Source organism: Jatropha curcas, chromosome 11 (genome assembly GCF_041381405.1).
Source record: "Jatropha curcas cultivar XTBG-Jc1 chromosome 11, XTBG_Jcur_1.0, whole genome shotgun sequence".
In the NCBI taxonomy this organism is placed as follows: domain Eukaryota; kingdom Viridiplantae; phylum Streptophyta; class Magnoliopsida; order Malpighiales; family Euphorbiaceae; genus Jatropha; species Jatropha curcas.
In genome coordinates this window covers 368,027-383,015 of record NC_143161.1, presented here as the reverse complement: position 1 = coordinate 383,015, position 14,989 = coordinate 368,027, and the positions used below count along the sequence as shown (strand labels likewise).

Genomic DNA, 14,989 nt, shown 5'->3' with positions numbered 1-14,989 from the left:
ACAATTTTTACTCAAAATTACACACCAAATCATAATTTGATTTTCAAATTTTATATCAAATTAAACCATCAAATTTTTTAAATCATAAATTTTTGTTAAATATTATCTATTAAAAAATTTAATTATTAATTTGATTTATGTAACACATTAAAACAAAAAAATTTATTCATCTTAAAAATAATATATATATATATATACTCTTTAACTGCTGTTTTATATAATAATTATATTCTTAAAATCAAAAACAGTTTTTTATTTTTCAAAAATAAAAAAATGGTAACAAACCACTCTTTAATTAGTTTAATCTATTCGTTTAAAGAAAAATAAAGGGAAACCAAAAACTGAAGTTTATATCTTTAACTAATCAAATCAGATTAATTTTTTTGATAAGTGAAATTAATTTTTTGTTATTAGAATGGAAGTTTGCTCACCCCCTGGGCCGGTAGGCCCTACCTTCAACAACCTAGAGAGCCAATGTATCACGTGAATGTGATGCGATACTAGCCTTTAAAATTTCTATAATCTTTTTCAAGCATATTCCATCAAATTTATCGTACGATGCGTATTAGTCTAGCAATCAACGGTGATAGATATTACACACCTTGTTAATACTGTAGGGTGCATCATCATAGATTAGAATTACTAGGCTATATGGCTGAGATGCTGGGCCTTTTCGCTAACTGTATATAAGCCGGGATTCTCTGCGTGCGCAGTTATAGGAAAGAAAGATATTTTCTCTAAATCAGTGGGTTAAGGCTGAGTGAGAGTTAGAATATCTTTTCATTCTTGAGAGCATAATTAGTGAAGCGAAATCTTGTTCTGGGAAACAAACATTCTTTTCTGTTCTTGATATTGAGTGGGTGAGTTAGTAACCGCCATGGAAGTAGGTTTGCAGCAGTTGCAGAGACCACTCAGTTGCAGAGCTTTCTTGCCTGAGAAAACTCTTTTGAAGATCAAGCCTTTTCTTGGGTCTCTCCCCCATGTTAAAGTTGGTCATTTTTCTAGTGTGAGTAAAACTTTACATCTTCGTACTGATTTTTGGCTACGTTTACTGTTCTTGCTTAAAGATGGTGAGTTTGTTTCTTTCATTTGAACTTTTGTTCCTTCACTGGCTCTCAGTTGTAGTACATTTGATTTTCTTTTTCTTCTTCTTCTTTCCAAATGTTCATTTGTTTTCTTCTTCTTCTTTTCAAATTTGCATTTGATATTAAACATTTATGCTTTTAGGATTGCTCTATTTGTTTGTCGACGGGTTGTTTGTTCTTGATTGATTTTCACGCTGTTGCTTGTTGGGAACTTGCGATCCAATTGGATGATGTTGTTTGCAGATTATATTTTATTTTTAATAATGACTCGATTCTTTCCTAGCCGATGACAAGAATTAAACTGTATTGCATCTACTCTATTATTTATTTCCTCTAAATAATTGGGAATATCTGATTTAATGTGGTTCATTTCAGCTTACTTCATCTGGTAACAAGCACCCAACAAGTGGGCTTTCACTTGACATTATTGCCAGTGCAGGTTGGTTTTTAAGTTTTATTTTTATGAACTTCATGGGAAGGACGAAAGTAATGTATTCTTGTCACAACTTTAATTCCTTTTGTTCATTTCCATAGATTTTTTAAATCTGGAACGCATTTGTTTTGCAGACTTTTCTAGGAGGAGACAAAGAAAAATGTCGAAGCCTAAAGGACATGCACAAAAAGGTTTCGTACCAAAAGTGCCTGCGGGAACAAGCACCCAGAAAGCCGATTCAAAGAAGAATGGGGATAAAGAGGGTTCAATTACTAGGACATCTAGTGAGATTCTAGAATCCAAAAAGAAGACACTTGAAAGTGAAGCCCATATAGAAGAAGAACAGACATTTCAACGTATTGAGGACAAGACAGTTAACAAAGAAAAACTAACTGGAGAAGCATCATCAACTAGTGAAAAGGTCTCTGTGGCCAAAATCGATCAAGCTGAGCAAAATGGAAATGCCGCAAGTGTTGAAAATATAACTGTGCCAACTGATGAAATTTCTATAGTGGAAAAGCAGTTTGACAACTTAAAGAGTGATACAATTGTTAAAGAAGAAAGTACTGATGTGAATGAAAAAACAAATGAGAACGCTTTAAGGTTGGAAATGGAAGAAAATCAGCAGAAGCAAGAAATTGAAGGGTTGGCTGAGGACAATATCACTATGGGTAACAAATTTTTTGTTTATCCTCAGGCGGTGAAACCTGATCAAGATATAGAACTGTATCTTAATAGGAGTCTATCCACTCTGAATAACGAGCCAGATGTTTTCATCATGGGAGCCTTCAATGATTGGAGGTGGAAATCTTTTACCATGAAGTTGAACAAGACTCATCTGAAAGGGGATTGGTGGTCTTGCCAGATTCATGTTCCAAAAGAAGCATATAAAATGGATTTTGTGTTCTTTAATGGGAAAAATGTGTATGACAATAATGACAAAAAGGATTTCTGCATACCTGTGGAAGGTGGAATGGATGCATTGGCATTTGAAGATTTCTTGCTTGAGGAAAAATGTAGGGAGCTGGAAGAACTTGCAAAGGAGCAAGCTGAGAGGGAAAGACAGGCTGAAGAGCAGAGGCAAAGAGAAGCAGAGAAGGCTGCAAGGGAAGCTGATAGAGCACAGGCAAAGGTGGAAACTGAAAAGAGGCGGGAAATATTGCATCGACTTATAAAAAGTGCGGCAAGGTCTGTTGATAATGTCTGGTATATTGAGCCTAGTGAGTTTAAAGGTGAGGACTTAGTCTGCATATATTATAACAAAAGCTCTGGCCCTCTTGCTCAAGCTAACGAACTCTGGATTCATGGGGGTTATAATAATTGGAATGGTGGACTGACTATTGTGCAAAAGCTTGTCAGCTCTGAAAGAAAGGATGGTGACTGGTGGTATGCCAATGGTATGTGTGGAGATGTATCTTCTTTATTCCAGTAGTTTGTACATTTGAGAATTCTTATAATGAAATTAAAATAAATATGTGAAGTGGACATATACATAGATGTGCCAGTAATTGACACCTGAAACTTTAACACTAAAATTCCTTGTCTTTTACTTCACAAACAAGTCGATAAACTATTTTTGCCCTAAACCCTTTTCTTTATTTTTGTGTGTTCAAGCTTCTCTTGGTGAATGTAGCAAGGTGCTGGCTGTTGGTGCCTGAACTTGACATGCTTACGTTCCATATCTCCCTATTCCTATTAGCTACTGAAAATGATTGTCAGCAAACTTATTGCATGATTTCTGATATATTGACACTTCTCTTGCTGAATGTTGCACCACTCAAAGTGCCTATTTCACTAGTTCCTTGAAGAAACTTGCAATACGTTTGTGCAAACAAAATAATTACCTTGGGAACTACAGGTTGAGTTAGTGATTATGTGGTGAACATTGCTAAAATAGATGGTTATATTTTGTACTTGTCTTTAGCTTTTGTAGAAGATGTGCATATGTTAATGGGCAAGGGATTATTTTTATGTAAATCTTCATTAAGGAATTGGGCTGGGTGTTTCCAGAGAATTTTCTGGTTTTAATGGATGGTAGTTCTTTTGCTAACCATTCATTGGGTTTTTGGTTATATAAATATGGGTTGTACAATTACATGACATTTCAATCTTCTTTCATATCTCTTAGGAAAAATGTCATTTTTGTTTATCTATTTTGCCCCAGAGAAAAAGCCTTCAAATACTCATACTTTTTTAATCACGTCTTCTCCAAGCACATTCTAGTAGCATGTAAAGAATGCTCTATAAATTTGTGAATCTAATTTTATTGGCATCACTTGTTTGATATCCAATTTTTTTCCTGCAATGATTCTTTCTGCAGTTGATGTGCCTGATCAAGCCCTTGTCTTGGATTGGGTATTTGCTGATGGTCCACCTCAGAGTGCCATTGTATATGATAACAATCATCGCCAAGATTTCCATGCAATTGTCCCAAATTCCATTCCTGAAGAATTGTTTTGGGTTGAGGAAGAACACCAAATATATTTGAAACTACAGGAGGAGAGGAGGTTAAGAGAGGAGGCTATACTTGCCAAGGTCAGTTCTTTTTCAAAAAAAATGATTAGGTTATATAATCTAGAACATTAAGCATAATAAATATTGACATTTCCTGCATGTTGCCAATTATGCTGTTGACCTTTTGCCACCTTTTCACACAAGCATAAAAAAAAAAAAAAAAAAAAAAATGTACAGAATGTTGGGGCCGCTTGTAGCATGGACCAGTCGCTTGATTTACTATATATTGGGTCCACTTTGAATTAACCTTGTCTTTATGACAAATGGGTGTGGAGACTTCTTTAACAGTTAAGATGTGCACTTTTTTTTTTCTTTGCTGCTCCTGCATCTGAACTGCTATATGCTAAATTTTGTGAAAACTTGGCCTAATTGTTCCATGAAATGTTTCATTGTCCAAGTATTCTAACTCTCTGTTCCGTATTCTTATCTTTTTGCAGGCTGAAAAAACATCACGTATGAAAGCTGAAAGAAAGGAGAGAACTTTGAAGAGGTTTCTTCTTTCTCAAAAGCATATAGTATATACTGACCCTCTTGATGTTCAGGCAGGAAGTGTTGTGACAGTTTTCTACAATCCTGCTAACACAGTTCTGAATGGTAAACCCGAAATTTGGTTTAGATGTTCATTTAATCGTTGGACCCACCGAAAAGGCCCATTGCCACCTCAGAAAATGTTGCCTGCAGATAATGGTTCTCATGTCAAAGCCAGTGGTAAATTTTCATTTCTTGTTCTAATTTCTTTCTTCGTACATCAACAGCATAACGGTCTCTTTATTGAAGACATTGTCTTCTTTTTATTGTCTGTTTATATATATAAATAGCTAGTTAAACATGGTGGCTTGACTCTCCATTTTTTTCTTACATCGAGTACTGTATTCAGATTTTGACTTCTTGGAATCATCATTCTACGCTGGCATTTTTCTGATTTCTGCGAACTTCAAAATTTAGCTTGTGGGATGCTTAACATGGAATTTTTCATTTTTATCATGGACATCAAGAGTTTCATTGTTCAGTTCATGGATTACATATTTTCTACTTTATTGCGCTTGTATCCAACAAATTAGATCAGGTGTCCTTTGTTAGTTTGTCATTTCACCCCAGCACATTTTTTTCAGGAAACTCATTTACAAATATTTTGTTTGTGATTCTTTCTCAGTCAAGGTTCCATTAGATGCATACATGATGGATTTTGTATTTTCGGAGAGGGAGGAAGGTGGAATTTTTGACAACAAAGATGGCATGGATTACCATGTGCCTGTGTTCGGAGGAATTATGAAGGAGCCACCAATGCACATTGTGCATGTTGCTGTTGAAATGGCCCCAATTGCAAAGGTAGCTTTAAGTTATTATTAACTTAATGATTGTGCAAAATGTCTACTGATGTTATATAGAGTGTAACTCTCTGGAAATGGAGCTTTCCTATTTTTTATCGCCTTGGATAGTTACATAACATATAAAAATCTAGGCAGCCACAGTCAGGTGTTTCAGGATAGAGCATTACATGTGTGCATGTTTGCAGCATGACAATTATTATGCAGTGGTCAGTGGTACACTGTTGTAGTTCAATTAGGATATATTTTTCTTGCATGGCATGTTGAGTGTCGACACTATGTATTATTGTTTGTTGATTCACGTGGAAAGTGACAACAACCAAAGTTGATGCTGAAGGAACTTGTCATCTGGTGCCTAATGAAAATTATGTTTGAAGCATTTATTTTGTGTTCGCTTGATAAAAATTGTCATGGTATAGTCTTAGAGAATCTTGCTGCTACCTTTTAGTATTTTTGCTTGTCCACATTATGTGATACTTGTTGCAGGTTGGGGGACTTGGAGATGTTGTGACTAGTCTTTCCCGTGCTGTTCAAGACTTAAATCACAATGTGAATATCATTCTTCCAAAGTATGACTGTTTGAAGCTTAGCCATGTAAGCTTCATGCCACTTCACTATAATTATGCCTAGTCTTTTTTTCTTTCTTTCTTTTTTTTTTATTTATTTATTGAAACTACAGGGTTTTCTCTCAACTCTTAATCTTCCACTTGTACGTAACAACTAACTTTATGGAATTAAATTGGTATCAAGGAATAGAACTGTTTAGGGCATATAACAAAAATGTAGTTCCATTCAACAATTTACTGCAATGCTTCTATAATTATTGTGACCTAAGTTGTTGAAAGGATTCTAATTCATCAAATGTGCATGTTCTGAAATAGGTGAAGGACTTCCATTATCAGAAAAGCTATTCCTGGGGTGGTACAGAAATAAAAGTATGGTTTGGGAAAGTGGAAGGTGTATCTGTCTATTTTTTGGAGCCTCAGAATGGGTAATTCTATTCTCTGCTGCACCCTTAGATTTTCTCTGCTTCTATGATTATTGATTAATTCTACCACCATCTATACTTTCATAGGTTAAAAAAATATCCATTTGCAATATACAATTTTTACAGAACCTTTTCTTGCAAGTTTGAAAATTAGAGAAAAGAAACAATATGCTCTGTTTGTCTATTTTCCTAAATATCCCTTTTGCATATTGACTGTTTTTCATGTACCTTCCCACAAACTTCATCCATTGCATTTGATAAATTTTCAACAATATCTTATGACGACTTCCTGTTGCAGGATGTTTTGGACTGGTTGCATATATGGATGCCAGAATGATGGGGAGAGGTTTGGTTTCTTCTGTCATGCTGCTCTTGAGTTCTTGCAACAATGCGGATTTCATCCTGTTAGTTTTATGAACTCATCCATTTTCAATTTTGCAGTATCTTATTTTTGTATAACAGTTACAAGTTGTTTTTAAGATATGTATCTCTTGGTTGAGTGGTAAAATATAATAAAAATGTTGTTCCATTCTAAGACATCTGTGTTAAGAGGTGCTTCAAACTTGCAGGATATTATCCATTGTCATGATTGGTCGAGCGCACCAGTTGCTTGGTTGTTCAAGGACCATTATAAGCACTATGGTCTCAGCAAAGCTCGGATTGTCTTCACAATTCACAACCTTGAATTTGGTGCAGGCAATATTGGAAAAGCTATGACATATGCTGACAAATCAACTACTGTGAGTATTCATAATTTCCTTCTTTCTATTTAACATGATTTTACAACTACATTGCTCCATTATTTGACAATTTGCTTTCCTGGGATATTGTCTGGTTAAAGAAGTTACATTGGCATGCTTTCCTCTGTATACAAATTGACTGTTTTCCTTTCAGCTGGATTTAGCTATAAGTTTGTTATTCTTTTCCTTTTCCTTTCTTTTGGTTTCAATGTCCATTAGAAACAAAATAATTTTCTGATGTTGTTAAGATATCTTAGTAATTGGCTTATCCACTCTATATCTGAACTACTTACTCACTGTTATATCTGCAGGTATCCCCTACGTATTCAAAGGAAGTTGCTGGAAATCCTGCAGTTGCTCCTTATCTCTACAAATTTCATGGGATACTCAATGGAATTGACCCAGATATGTGGGATCCTTATAATGACAAGTTCATTCCTGTAAGTGGATAATGCAATTTTGTTCTTGAATTTAAAGCATTGTGTGGAAGTTTTAAGGGAGATGAAATGGAAAGGAAATGAAAGTAAAGGAAAAGAATGGATGGAAAATAGATAAAGCTAATTAACCTCATTTCCTTTGAGAATTTTTAATATGAAGAAGCGAATGAAGTATTCTGAATTTATGTTACTCCATTTAACCTCCAATTTAGGCGCCTTAAGGAAAATGGAAATCAAGTGGTTAGTCGATGTAAATATTTAACCTCCTTCAATCTTCTCCATCTAATATAAGCTCCCAATTAAAATTTGGAGGTTAACTATACATTCCATCATTCAGCTTCCTCTAATCCACTTCTTTCCATATTGTAGTCTTGTCGTTATGGCTGCATCAATATTCTGTATCCATGGTTCAGCATTTCCAATTTTTACAATGCATGCATTTGCTGGTAAAGAGCAGAATAAAGAATGGTCTGCCAACTGCATTATCCTGCATGTTTTAGATTGTTCATTAATTCCTTGTCTTGATAAATAGAGCTTAAAATTTATTTCACGTTGGGGGTCAAAAGCTAGTGAGACTGGTCCATTGACACTGAGATTTAGCATAATGCTACGGGTTTACCCTTCTTAGGTGAATTTTCTAGTCTTACCTTGGTTTTCTTAATGATTGCATTTTGAGATTGTACATGACATATTGGAACCAAATGTACTCTTCCTCCTGTGTTTTTATTATGTACTTACTTTGGAGATCTGGTAACTTTTTCCAGTGCCTTTGTGCCTAATTCTTGTGTGTATTACAGGTACCTTACACATCAGAGAATGTTGTTGAAGGCAAAAGAGCTGCCAAAGAGGCTTTGCAGCAAAGGCTTGGTTTAAAGAAAGCTGATCTCCCTTTAGTGGGAATTATTACTCGCTTAACGCATCAGAAAGGAATCCATCTCATCAAGCATGCAATTTGGCGAACCTTAGATCGCAATGGACAAGTTGGTGTTCTTTTCTTCTTTCATATTTATCTTACCAAGTGCTGTCAAGATGTACAACACCATGAAGTGAATTTGCTTATTTGTCTTCATACCCTCGTAATACAAAGCTAGCAGCAGAAATTGAAGCTCTACTCATGGATTAAGTGCATCGAAAACAATATGATACAACAACAACTAAGTATTAATATCAAACCAGTTGGGGTCATCTATGTGAATCTTTTATCAGAAGATAGAAGATAGAAGATCTTTTGCGATAATTTCCTCCATGTGGTTTTAAATCTACCTCTTCCCGTTTAGCACTCTCCGCCACCAGTATAACACAACTTATGAACCGGGGTACTTGAGAGTATAGTAAGATCAAAACAATATATTAGTTTAGAGTTGAAATGCGAAAGTAGAGGAAACCATTAAATTAAGATAACATTTCACATTAGAAATTATGAATAGAAATCCCAAAATATTGCTTAATGCTTAACCCACTCTAAGGGTACTGAACTACTGATTGAGAATCAGGCCAATATTCTATCTGGGTATGCAGACCCCTTTGTGGCCCTAATTGATTTTGTCATTAGCTTACTAACATGCTAATTCTGATTTCTAAGAACATGAGGTATCTTAATTTAGACTTTTCACTAACCACTATCAGACTAAATTGATGCATCCTACCAGCTGAATAATTTAGCTGGTGCACTCTTTTTTCATTCCATCATGTCTGCATCTTTTCTTGATGTTCCTGCACATGTTCATCAGAGATAATGTTGTTGTGATGGCTATAAGTTGCATGTGCATGTATAGATTATGAATCTCAGCATTAGGCCATCCATTTGCATGTTTTTGTTGGGTGCATATAATGAAGCAACAGGGTAGCATTCTTGTGCTTAAACTGGTGAAATTTGTGCTGGCAAGGTTGTATTGCTTGGTTCAGCTCCAGATCCTCGCATCCAGAATGATTTTGTGAATTTGTCCAACCAACTGCATTCTTCTCACAATGACCGTGCACGCCTCTGCTTGACTTATGATGAGCCACTATCACACTTGGTATTCTTTAGAATTTTAAAGATTCTAGTTTTCTCTTGATGCACATCTACATCTCGCATCTGCAATTTCACCCTGATTGCTTCCTTCTGTCTCCCTCGTTTTTGTTCAGATATATGCAGGTGCTGATTTCATCCTTGTCCCATCAATTTTTGAGCCATGTGGACTTACCCAACTTACAGCTATGAGATACGGTTCAATACCTGTCGTTCGAAAAACTGGAGGTTTGTTCATGCCTTGCTGCTGCTGAAACACATGTATAGTTGAATTGTACATTAAATTTTTGAAGTACTTAACTATTGTCATTTACTCCTTAGCTAAGCAACAGATCTAGTCTTTATTATGGACCATTCAACTGCTTGCATAATATCCCTATATTACAAGTACTAGCTGAAAGATTTGCAAGTTCCTATAAATTTTCCTTCATTTCAAATTATAGTGTTAAATGTAATTTTTTATGTGTTTCTTTTTGCTTGTGGACCTTCATTCTTGATTTTTCCCTTTAAATTCACCAAGTGCTCAACTTTTTCATGGTTCTCAAAATATTCTTCATTTTGTGATAGCACCATTTGAATCCAACGAGAAATTGCTTCCATTTTGTCATAAAATGTGTGTGATTCTGCAGTGCTGCTTGAGGATAGGGTTTTCCACTGTGCTACTTTGTTAAGTGCTCAATAGCAATCACCTAATAAACTGTTCATTTTGATGTTTTCTTGTATAGGACTTTATGACACTGTGTTTGATGTTGACCACGATAAAGAGAGAGCACAAGCAGAAGGTCTTGAACCAAATGGATTTAATTTTGATGGAGCTGATGGTGCTGGCATTGACTATGCTCTAAATAGGTGAGTAGATGCTGGCTTTGTTTAGTGGAATGAGTAAATGTATATCTTCTTTCTTATTTTAGCAGTTCCAATTTGCCATTAGTACAATTTTTAGCATGAGAAATTCACTAGTTCTCCTTTTAACTTGACTTTGAATATGATCTACTGAGGAGTCCTATACCGCAATTAGCCCAATAAAACAATTTACTATTCTTTTTGACAAAAGTTCTATCTTTGTTTTTCTTCAATATAAAGAGCAAGTGTCATGAATCTTTGTTCAAATTTTGGGAGGGAACATTGCCAAATATATTTGAAGTTATTTGTTAGGTTAGTTAAGCTTGCCAAGTGTTTAGACATTTTGGGTAATTATCCCTGCTTCCTGGTGGTTTTCTCTTATCTATTTATGTCTTTATTGTTTTTCGGCATATTATGTCCGTATTGTGTTTCTACCAGGTAATATCTATTTTCCAATGAAATTTTCAGGGCAATCTCTGCTTGGTATGATGGTAGGGAGTGGTTTAATTCATTATGTAAAACTGTGATGGAGCAAGACTGGTCTTGGAATAAGCCTGCTCTTGATTACATGGAGCTTTACCATGCGGCACTCAAGTGAAAATACCAGATTACTTGAGTCCAGAGCTTGATACGCAGTTGAATGTTTCCCCATCTTCTGTATAGGTTCAGTGCCGAATTCAACTTTTGTCGTCCAATAGGTTGATTACTTGTACATAAATTGCCCATTTGAAACGATGCAAGGTGACATCAGATTCAAAGCATGTAATTGCTCATCCATTTTTGTTTTGTTTGTGCAAAAAATGTACAAAAGCACAGAAAATTTTGAATTTTGTTACAATAGTTGATCTAGTCTTCATACCATTCCAGTTGTATTGAGAACACATTGCTAAATGACAAGGTAATTGACACATCGAAGAATCCCTGAAAGGCTTGTGTACTTTTTCATTTCACTTTGAAAATGCTTTCTAATGGAATATGATGCGGCAAAGTTGATGCTTCCACTTGCATTTAGTTTTATAATTTGTGACTTCATCCTGCAAAAGGTCTTGCCTTATTAGCCACCAAAGTTGCATATTTTAGACTTTTGTGGGAATTATAGTTTTATGACTAATTCTGGCGTGGTAATTTTCTTTTGGTTGGCCTTTTAAGACCCCACTAATCATTCCAAGAGAAAACAGGCAATGAAAGGAGTTTAAGGTGTGATTATCTTATCAAGCAGATCATCCCCTTCTTGGATGGTAGAAATTGCTTCTTCTGTCTAATGATTAAAAAGGTTTTTGATAAGTTGATTTTTTTTTTTCTCTCTCTTAGTAGGATTTCATTCAAACATACAAATGCAACTTAATTCTGGTAACCAAAAATGGGAAGAAAGTATAACCATACAGTTAATGGACATGATTAGAAACTTTAACATATTAACGATGTTTATCAGAAGTGAAAGCAAATGTGGCTGTAGTTTAGTGGTCAGAATTTCACGTTGTGGCCGTGAACAATTTTTCATTTTTGCAAATTAAAATTGTATACAAAAACAATCATATAATTAAATAAACATAATTGAAATGGACTAGCATACGCCTATAATGGGATTTAAAAAAAAAAAAAAAAGAAAAAAGAAAAAGAACTAAACCAACAAACAATAATCAAATATTATTAGTATAATAAATAAAGTTGATTAGTCCCATCACTACGTTGCATTTAATTATCATCTTAAGCATGCTGTGTTTATGTGGTACTAGGCTCTCACTTACTATAGTCAGACTAGTCATAGGAAAAAAGATTACTGAGGTTTAAAGTCTTAAGTATGCCAAATATGGCAGCGAGATTTAGGATATGATGACCTAAAATCATTATTATGCATGTAATTATGAAACCAACATAGCGTTGACCTACAGATTTGTCTTAACAATTCACTGTCCAACATGTTCTCCTGATGTGGGCTGAGAAGTAACCTCACCTTACCTTACCCTCCCGCCCCTGACCTATAATTGCCTCCATAAACATAAACAACAAAAACTAACAAACAAACAAATAATGACCTTCTTTTTTTCTCTTTCTTCTGTTCTGCGATCCCCAAAACCCAGGAAAAGCATTGCAGAACAGAAGTAGTAGTGCTGGTTAATACTTATCCACATATCTCAATGCAATAACTCTTCTCCTTTAAAACTCATTCTCCGAGGCATTAATCTTTGAGTGAGCCTTTTTTCCTCTGGTCATGACTGCCTAAGGAGATGTGAGTGAGTTGTACTGGGTTGTGGATAAGGTTTACTGAAATTTGTGAGGCTGCTCTAACCAATCACTTTTCACCACCTTTCTCGATCAAAGCCAGACTTTTTGAGTGCTCATACCATATAAACGATATTAATATTGTCAAACAAAAATATCAAATTCCCCTGTTTTGTATTTGTATAAAGTTGCAATATATATATATATATATATATATATATGCATTCATACCTCATATCAAGCTGTAAGTGGGTTTTTCTACAGGTGGTAAATATGCTCTGAATGACTTGTGTTTCTGGGATTGCTAAATGCGTCTCATTTTGCCTCCCAAAACCCAACTTCTTTCTGTGGGCGTCTGGATTTTTTGCACTGAGGCCACCTAGACAGTGACCATTTCCAGGTAAGAGGATAAAATAGACAGACTGTGGCAACTGAGATTCTAATGAAAGCCCATTCTCTCTCTTTTTATCGCCTTTCTCTTGCTTTTATTTTTCCATATCAGGGTTTGGTTTGATTAGGCCATTAAAATTTAAGAACCCCATTTTTTGTTGTCTTTTTCTTCTCAGTTTTTGCAGTGTACCATTTTAAGGCCCTTGAAATCTGTGACTTTCTTTGGAGCTATTCTTGGGGGTCCTTCACGTCTTCTCTTCTTTTGTCCTTGTTGAGTGTTTGTTTTAATACTAAGCAACCTCGACCTCCACCCCAACCCCAACCCAACTCAAACCCGCTACAGATATAATCTTTGAAAAGCTATATATGCTTCTTTTGGAGGCTATTGAAACAAGGCCAAGTAGATTCTTAATATTATTCTCTTACACCTTCACTCTTTCTGATTCCCAATATATATATTCACTCAGTAATAGAGTATCATCAAAGAGAAAGAGTTGTAAAAAAAAGTACTTTTAATTTTTTTACTTAAAATGCCTCCTTTTACTTGTCCCATCTATTTATACGGTAAGGAGTGACTCTGCTGTTGCTCAAATCTTCAGTTCCTGCTGCTCTGCTCATATCTCAATTAACTTTTCATTTTTAGCAAACTAGTAATGGCAGAGTGGAAAGTTATCATGGGGAACGCCAGTTCTGGTGATTTTAGCAGGAGATCATTGAGAGATGAAGATTTTGAAGAAGAAGATATATGGTCAGTTATGAAGGAGAGAGAAGATTCAAATCCCAAAATGAGGAAGTCCAAAGACTACTACTCCTCTGCTTCTTCTTCTTCTTCTTCATGGCGCGTCCATGCTGCTCCAAGAATGATTCCAGCAGCCGAAGCGACCATCCTCCATGAAGCCCAGGCAGTTGAACAATCATCAGCTCCTGTTAAAATCCCTGATTGGTCAAAGATTTATGGTAAAACAACAAAAATGGGCTCCTGGGCTGAGGACAGGACAGACCATGACCCTGTTAATGGACCTTATAATGATGCTGATAATGAGAATGATGACGGAGAAGGAATGGTCCCTCCACATGAGTGGATAGCTAAGAAGCTTGCAAGAAGTCAGATTTCTTCTTTCTCTGTATGTGAAGGGATTGGAAGGACGCTCAAAGGTAGAGATCTTAGCAAAGTGAGGAATGCCATTTTGACAAAAACAGGTTTTCTAGAGTAATTTTAGTCTCCTAATCTTAATCCATCCAAGTTATGAAATGATCACCGTTATTTTTACCGTTGCCTTATAAGGGTCCCATGTAATCTCTTCTTTGTTTTTATTAATTATTGTTGCTGATATTATGTACTGTAGTAGAGTGAGTACAAGTCAGAATTGCCCTTTTTGTGTAGGAAGAGAACAAAAAAAAAAAAAAGAGGCAGTCTCTGAAATTTTGTCTTGTAGCCTGGTAGAATGCGTTTTGAGTAATCGTGGTCCACCTGTAACGGGATATATGAAAAGGGTTTGGTTAATCTTCATGTTCATATCTTCCTCCTACCTGCCTTTGGCTGCTTTGCTTTTTTATTATTTAAAATTTATTTCTTTTCGGTTTTTAATTTGAACAGGTGCTTATACCCACCTTGTGAACTCTCGTCACTGTCTTTTCAGTTTTCAATTTTTATTATCCTACACCCTTTTAAGCAACTAGATCACATTAAGAGATTAATTTGCATTGTTTATGCTGCTTGTTTTCCGTTACTAGAGAAGGTCTAATATAAAAATTCCCATGTCAAGCTTGCAACAAGCACATGCTTTTTTGTCATCTTTCCTTGATCTGGAACCTTCTGGTTCATATAAGGCCTCCATGAAAATTGGTTAATTACTAGTTGAGCTTATTCCAGCTCAACTAGTAATTAATTTATTCCTCTTGGCATGTGAATGCAACGTCTAACAGATTCTTGAAAGCTGTATAGTTTCTTGACTTTGCAATGTCTCAATCAACAAGATTTCAAAAATCCATCAACA

General features: G+C 35.4%; 2 protein-coding genes across 3 annotated transcripts; both read left to right on the top strand.

Moving 5' to 3' along the window:
* Positions 1–674: 674 nt before the first annotated feature.
* Positions 675–11,306, top strand: SS3 (starch synthase 3). Its single transcript, XM_089716363.1, has 16 exons — positions 675–1,006; positions 1,461–1,524; positions 1,653–2,915; positions 3,839–4,053; positions 4,470–4,740; positions 5,186–5,361; positions 5,847–5,954; positions 6,242–6,351; positions 6,647–6,752; positions 6,918–7,088; positions 7,400–7,528; positions 8,323–8,505; positions 9,412–9,543; positions 9,653–9,764; positions 10,262–10,385; positions 10,848–11,306. Exons 1-16 carry the CDS (start codon positions 878–880, stop codon positions 10,975–10,977), a joined length of 3,423 nt encoding a protein of 1,140 aa, XP_089572489.1. The 5' UTR covers positions 675–877; the 3' UTR covers positions 10,978–11,306.
* Positions 11,307–12,387: 1,081 nt separating this feature from the next.
* On the top strand, positions 12,388–14,523 carry LOC105649328 (senescence regulator (Protein of unknown function, DUF584)). Of its 2 annotated transcripts, none has more exons than XM_012235945.4 (2): positions 12,388–13,002; positions 13,636–14,523. In XM_012235945.4, exon 2 carries the CDS (start codon positions 13,646–13,648, stop codon positions 14,204–14,206), a length of 561 nt encoding a protein of 186 aa, XP_012091335.1. In that variant the 5' UTR covers positions 12,388–13,002; positions 13,636–13,645; the 3' UTR covers positions 14,207–14,523. The 2 variants fall into 2 exon arrangements, with proteins under 2 accessions (XP_012091335.1, XP_020541267.1); XM_020685608.3 differs by having other exon boundaries at positions 13,169–14,523.
* The last annotated feature ends 466 nt before the right edge of the window (positions 14,524–14,989 follow it).

Bases quoted from the DNA above. Each gene is read 5' to 3' on its own strand.
- SS3 (XM_089716363.1), top strand. From the start codon at position 878: ATGGAAGTAGGTTTGCAGCAGTTGCAGAGACCACTCAGTTGCAGAGCT. The intron at 4,054-4,469 runs GTCAGTTCTTTT...ATCTTTTTGCAG, and splicing joins AGGAGGCTATACTTGCCAAG to GCTGAAAAAACATCACGTAT. The intron at 5,362-5,846 runs GTAGCTTTAAGT...TACTTGTTGCAG, and splicing joins AAATGGCCCCAATTGCAAAG to GTTGGGGGACTTGGAGATGT.
- LOC105649328 (XM_012235945.4), top strand. From the start codon at position 13,646: ATGGCAGAGTGGAAAGTTATCATGGGGAACGCCAGTTCTGGTGATTTT.